Here is a 7,351-nt window from a genome sequence, read left to right as displayed (position 1 = left end):
TCTTTTGCAGACTCCAACAGGTTTTCTTCCAGAATGGTCCTGTATTTGGCTCCATCCATCTTCCCATCAATTTTAGCCATCTTCCCTGTCCCTGCTGAAGAAAAGCAGGCCCAAACCATGATGCTGCCACCACCATGTTTGACAGTGGGGATGGTGTGTTCAGGGTGATGAGCTGTGTTGCTTTTACGCCAAACATATCATTTTGCATTGTGGCCAAAAATTTTGATTTTGGTTTCATCTGACCAGAGCACCTTCTTCCACATGTTTGGTGCGTCTCCCAGGTGGCTTGTGGCAAACTTTAAACGAGACTTTTTATGGATATCTTTGAGAAATGGCTTTCTTCTTGCCACTCTTCTATAAAGGCCAGATTTGTGCAGCGCATGACTGATTGTTGTCCTATGGACAGACTCTCCCACCTCAGCTGTAGTTATCTGCAGTTCATCCAGAGTGATCATGGGCCTCTTGGCTGCATCTCTGATCAGTCTTCTCCTTGTTTGAGATGAAAGTTTGGAGGGACGGCCGGGTCTTGGTAGATTTGCAGTGGTCTGATACTCCTTCCATTTCAATAGAATTGCTTGCACAGTGCTCCTTGAGATGTTTAAAGCTTGGGAAATCTTTTTGTATCCAAATCCGGCTTTAAACTTCTCCACAACAGTATCTCGGACCTGCCTGGTGTGTTCCTTTGTCTTCATGGTTCTCTCTGCGCTTTAAACAGAACCCTGAGACTATCAAAGAGCAGGTGCATTTATACGGAGACTTGATTACACACAGGTGCATTCTATTTATCATCATCAGTCATTTAGGACAACATTGGATCATTCAAAGATCCTCACTGAACTGCTGGAGTGAGTTTGCTGCACTGAAAGTAAAGGGGCCGAATAATATTGCACGCCCCACTTTTCAGTTTTTTATTTGTTAAAAAAGTTTAAATTATCCAATAAATTTCGTTCCACTTCACGATTGTGTCCCACTTGTTGTTGATTCATGACAAAAAATTAAAATTTTATATCTTTATGTTTGAAGCCTGAAATGTGGCGAAATGTTGAAAGGTTCAAGGGGGCCGAATACTTTCGCAAGGCACTGTATATGCACATATAATTATATTTTATATAATGTAATGTTTTATATATTATTTAATAACGACTCTTTATATATTTAGTATAAATATATTTTTATTGTTTATTCATATGTATAGCTATGTAGCAATATATTTTTCGTTAAAGTTAAAAAGGGGTAGAAACTTTTCTTTCTTCTTCCTTTTCTATTTATAAAAAATAACCATCACATTTCTTTATTATGTAATTACAAATAGTTTCACCATTTATAACCCTTCGAAAATAAAAAATATTTATTCAAATCCAGAAACGGTGCCTTCAAACAAAACATATAATTATTATTATGATTATCTCTATTTCTCCAAAGCAACTTTGAGATCTTGAACTGGTGCGACACTGCCCTCTGCCGGTCGAAGTCTTGTCGCCATTTGAGAAGACATCCAAGCAAAGAAAGTAAAATCGTGTCTAAATATACTTTCACTGCGTGTGTCTCGTGAGTACTACTCACGTTCACCTGCCCGGAAGTAGAAGTTATTGGGTCGTCTTCTACCACTCACCTGTGTTTCTTCCGCGTCATCGCCTCACCTGTCCACGAATGTTTACCGCCAAACAAGACTGAACCGTCACGGTAAACCGCCCCAAAGTCCAGGTAAAAACCCGCAACTAGTCTTGATTTAAACGAGTCGGTTTTACCACCAAATGTTTGTTTGAAAACTTCTATATATTCATTGAGAAACCAAAATAAACCCTGATAAAGTTTGATCACGTGTCCTGATGATAGTCGATATTTCTTCAGTCGGAAACTAAAGTGACTTTTAATCGCTGCGAGATGTTCCTCATGTCGTGACCACATGTTGATCATAAAGTCCGGGCGACTCCAGGCCGACCACAGAGTCTGAGTGTTCAAACCAACCACCATTATTAGAGACGTCGATTTTCTAATCAATAATGAATCCTCAGATGACTCATCTGTTGACCTTTGACCTCCAGTCATTACGCTGCACGTGTTCCGTCTCTACTCTGGGGGTCGGGTCGCGGGGGCAGCAGCTTCAGGAGGGAGGCCCGGATCAGAGCCCAACGAATACCCTACACTAGCTTGATTCACCTAAACCAAATCCCCATAATGCACTGCAACACTGGAGTAAGACTTGTTTTAAATGCGTGAACAGATATCTAGCGAACAATCTTTTAACTTGATTTCAGATAATATTTCAAATTGTAATAGTTTATTTTCCCTCTAACTATATACAAATATATTAATGTATGAATCAGTTTGTGTATATATAAATTTGTTGATTTATACATAATCTTTTTTCAAAGTTTTTAATTTCTTATATATTTTGTTCATTTGTACATTTATTTGTGTATTAATTCATACAATTATTTATTTGTACATTTATTCACCTATACATTTAGTTATTTGTAAATTTTGTTTTGTATTTATACATTTATTTATTTATACATTTAGTTTTGTATTTATACATTTAGTTATTTGTACATTTGGTTTTGTATTTATACATTTATTTATTACTAAATGCTGTTTTTTATTTATTCATTTAGTTGTGTATTTATAAATTTAGATAATCATACATTTATTTATTTATACATTTAGTTGTGTGTTTATACTTTAAGTTGTATATCTAACATTAAGTTTTGTATTTACAAATTTATTTATTTATACATTTAGTTGTGTATTTACGCATTTATTTATTTATAAATTTATTTGTGTATTTATACACTTAGTTGTGTATTTGTACATTTAGTTATTTAAACATTTAGTTGTGTATTTATACATTAAGTTTTGTCTTTACACATTTATTTATTTATAAATTTAGTTTTGTATCTATACCTTTATTTATACATATATTTAGTTGTGTTTGTACCTTTAGTTGTGTATTTAAGGATCATGTGTTTTTGAACGATATGAGTCAAGTTTTGTTGAAATAGCTTCATGCTAACAGGATTGTGCTAACAGGCCATTTCTAACCACGTTGTGAGCAGCAGTTGGCCCACAGACCGCCACAGAGTTTGACACATTGACGGACATGTTACATCGAGATCAAAAACACTTACGATGTTGATCTTTGGGCTCCTGAGCCGGAGTGAAGGAGTCGGAACACGTGGAGTCTCGGCTGCTGCTTAGCAACCGCTGTAGCTGCTGCACTGTAAGAAATGTAGTTTACTCTCCAAACAAAGTCACGGAGCGAACCTGCAACAACAACAAACACACTTTTCTTTCACTTCTCTGCGACTTTTCTTCTTTCAGTGATCTTTGTGTGTGTCAGGAGCTAACTTGCTAACATGCTAGTCTTTAAACCGTGTATCAACATAGAAACTATTTATTTTAACTCGATCAAAAATGACTTGTAAATAATCTAAATACTCAAGCCACCTCCAGGGGTCAGTAGAGAGCAGTTCAACATCAGTAGAAGAAGATTTGCTCTTGATTGTTTCTAAAAACAATCGATTATTCTTGATATTATATTTTAAAAGTTTATACTTGAATGTTCAAGATGATTCTGTTTTACCAAATTTATTTTCATATTAAACACACTTCATATGAATGTTTTTGATTTAGTATCGAATAAGAAAGTGTTTTGGATACAAAACATTTTAATAACACAAGTATCAGCTTCATAAGAAATGTGTTGGTTTGTATTTTTGTTTTTGTTCGCAATAGTTCTTTCAATGTTTATATATTTCTTTGGCTGCTTTTAGTTTTCATGAAGTTTAATTTGTATTTTAATAATTGGAATATCTTCGATTTCTGCCGGTCTGAATAGATGGGTAACCTGGCTGTAACCCCGGTTCTAAGAACATCTGTGATGGTCTTTGCAACTGTCTTACGACCAACAAGTGTTGATAAAGTTCGACGCCGAACACGGTTCGTTCGTCATGTTAATGTCGATTTCATCGACGGTGAAGCAGAAACATCTACGAAGATCATAGATTTTACCTCATTTTTACCTCTTTGTGTAAAAATAAAATCAACACTGATTTAACGCACAAAAGCTAATCTGGTTGAAGCCAGTTTTTCTTTTTTAAATAACATGAAATAAACTTGAATGACAAATCTACAGTGGCCTTGGAAGACGAACGTCAGTATATATAAAAAAAAAAAGACTTGTCACTTTCTGTTATTATTCTTTTTTTCTTTCGACTTTTGCCCCTCGAGGGCCACCGTACAAATCGATTCTACACATTGTAGTGAAAAAGTTACAAATCTTTCTACTAAAAAATAATTGTTGTAATGTTAAACTTTCTATCATCAGCTTTTTAATCTATCTTCTCTTTATTTCTCATTGTTCCTGTTCTTGTTTTATTTTGATTCTTTTTTTTATGAAAAATTGCTGTATTTGCTGTGGATAATTTGGAAAAAAAACAATTTTCCAAAGGAGACCTACGGAGGAATCAATAAAGTTCTACCTAACTAAGCTAATCTGCATTTTCCAAAAAAACAAAAAAACAAATCCATTTTTGTTATGTTTTTTATTACCTTTTTGGGTAAAGAACCACAAGTTTGTTTTGTGTTGGGAGTCAAACTATGTTCCGCATAGAAAGGAATGTTTTTTTTTTTTTAAGAAATGAAGAGTTTAATGATCTGTTTAATAAATGTCAACTATGATATAAACAAGAGAAAGTAAACATTAAATCAAACGACACAAACCTCTGCTGATCCACGTGTGACATCAGCCGTCGGATCCATCGAGGTTTTCCTTCCACACCTCCCTCCGGACTCGTCCTCACACCCTGGTGTCTGAAGCGCCGAGAGCCAATCACTTCTTGCAGCGTGCGGGTTATAAAGAGAGGCAGCGAGAGTATCACTGAGCACAGACAGCAGCGCCGCAGCCCGGATAACATGATTAGCGCTTTATTAGGTCCAACACTGCTCACAGCTCGCAGCAGCGTGACCGAGCCAGACGCCACAGGAAACCCTCACGTCCACCTCTGCGCCTCCACATGGATCCTTCCGGCTCGGTCCGGACGTCTTTGAGCGAGTCGCTCGCACGGAGTTTCGGACGCTGCAGGGATCGTCGTCACTTCTTCAGGTGAGTGGGCTTGAGTGGAGCGCGGTGTGTTCAGGGTACTTGAGTGATTTCTTTTTATCTGTTTACACTTCCAGATGAGCCGAGCACTCAACCAATCGCTCGTATGACTGGAGGAAGACGACGGATGTGTCCCGGAGGGGTGATTCAAGCCTGTCAGCTGCGAGACCTCTTACTTGTGAACCTCTGGTGAACTCTCGGAGGAACCTGCCTTGATGGGGTTTGACAACAACACCAACCAGACCCTCCACAGACTGGCCCCGTTCAGCATCCAGGTCTCCCTGCCGCTCACGCTGCTGGTGGGCTTCATGATCCTGCTGATAGTCTTCGGTAATGTCCTGGTGGTCATCGCCGTGATCACCAGCCGGGCCCTGAGAGCACCTCAGAACCTCTTCCTGGTTTCCCTGGCGTCGGCCGACATCTTGGTGGCCACCCTGGTGATGCCCTTCTCCCTGGCCAACGAACTGATGGGATACTGGTACTTCGGGGAGGTCTGGTGCGAGATCTACCTGGCTCTGGACGTCCTCTTCTGCACGGCCTCCATCGCCCACCTGTGCGCCATCAGCCTGGACCGCTACTGGTCCATCACGCAGGCCATTGAGTACAACCTGAAAAGGACTCCCCGTCGCATTAAGAGCATCATCTTCATCGTGTGGGTCCTCGCCGCCGTCATCTCCTTCCCGCCGCTGATAACGCTGAAGAAGGAGAATAACGAGGAGGAGCCGGTGTGCAAGATCAACAACGACAAGTGGTACGTGGTCTCGTCCTGCATCGGCTCCTTCTTCCTGCCCTGCGTAATCATGGTGCTGGTCTACGTCCGGATCTACCAGATCGCCAAAAAGAGGACACGGGTTCCACCTGGCGACCGGAAACCGGCGGCGGTCCAAAGGACGCCTGTAGCCGAAAACCAGAAAGCCAACGGTCAGGTGGCGGTGGGCGGCGAGGACCAGATCTGTCTGGAGCGGCTGAACGGAGAGAAGGTCGACGAGGTACGGAAAGAGGAAGAAGAGAAGGCGCTCGCGGACAAACGTGACGTCAACGGCCTGGACATCGAAGAATCGTCCTCCTCCGACCACAAAGTCAACAACCCCTGCTCCATCAAGAGGAAGTCCTCGAGGGGGAAAACCAAGGTGAGCCAGATCAAACCCGAAGGCGAGGTCCCGAAGCGCGAGCTCAGCAACAAGGGCAGCCGCTGGAAGGGCCGGCAGAACCGCGAGAAGCGTTTCACCTTCGTCCTGGCCGTGGTCATTGGCGTCTTCGTCGTCTGCTGGTTCCCCTTTTTCTTCACCTACATGCTGATGACGCTGTGCGAGTCCTGCTCGGTGCCCCACACCCTCTTCAAGTTCTTCTTCTGGTTCGGCTACTGCAACAGCGCGCTCAACCCCATCATCTACACCATCTTCAACAACGACTTCAGGCGCTCCTTCAAGAAGATCCTGTGTCGGAGGGACAACCGGCGATACGTATGATGGTGTGTGTTGTTCTTCACAGTGTCGTCGTGTGACTCCGGACCACATGGGTCTGGTGTGTTTACTGAGTCCTGCTGGTGCAGAACCCTGTTCCCACGTTGTTTCTATTGTCAACATCACTTCTTGTTTTTTTTTTCTTACCGACGAGGCCGACATTGTGACTTTGTGTTGTGTTGGACTATGATATCTTGTATAAAGGCGACAGGTCTCAACATTTGTCTGGGAAATGTTTTTGTGTGAGGTTTGAAAAAAAGGGGGCGGGACCACATGTGCACCCACTCATCAAATAACACCTTCATAAGTGACACCATGATCAGCAGGAAATGTACTCTATAGAGTTATTTTGGAAAAAAATGTCGCTTATTTGGAAAATCTTCGGGTCGAACTTACATAGAACTTTTTATTTTTCGGTAAATGTCAAGTCCATTACCAAAAGCAGAAAAAATGATATTTTAAGTATATTTTATTGAGTATTGTTTTGATTGTTTAAACGCTTTGTGACCCTGGACTGGAATATATACAGTATATATATATATATATATATATATATTATATAATATAAATTACTTACTTTCTTACATTAAGAAAAACATTTTTAGACAAAAAAGGGCAAAATACGATTTTTGAAAGCTATGTAATTTATAAAATGAAGTTATTTATGGAGACATACATTAACTAGTTCATGTTTGTCAACTTCATTAAGTTCCTCATTAGCATTAGCATATAAAACATTTATTAATAAGTAATTAGTGTCCTCTAAACTTGAACATCACATTTCCAT

At 40.3% G+C, this 7,351-nt stretch overlaps 1 protein-coding gene across 1 annotated transcript; it reads left to right on the top strand.

The window, feature by feature from the left end:
- The first annotated feature begins 4,892 nt into the window (after window positions 1-4,892).
- Window positions 4,893-6,787, top strand: adra2a (adrenoceptor alpha 2A). The gene is made up of 2 exons (XM_087808325.1): window positions 4,893-5,104; window positions 5,179-6,787. The coding sequence occupies exon 2, from the start codon at window positions 5,317-5,319 to the stop codon at window positions 6,568-6,570; it is 1,254 nt and encodes a 417-aa protein (XP_087664451.1). The 5' UTR covers window positions 4,893-5,104; window positions 5,179-5,316; the 3' UTR covers window positions 6,571-6,787.
- The last annotated feature ends 564 nt before the right edge of the window (window positions 6,788-7,351 follow it).

Source organism: Callionymus lyra, chromosome 1 (assembly GCF_982586985.1).
Source record: "Callionymus lyra chromosome 1, fCalLyr1.hap1.1, whole genome shotgun sequence".
Taxonomy (NCBI): domain Eukaryota; kingdom Metazoa; phylum Chordata; class Actinopteri; order Syngnathiformes; family Callionymidae; genus Callionymus; species Callionymus lyra.
The sequence above is the reverse complement of the archived record's forward strand: the minus strand, read 5'-3'. Positions and strand labels throughout refer to the sequence as shown.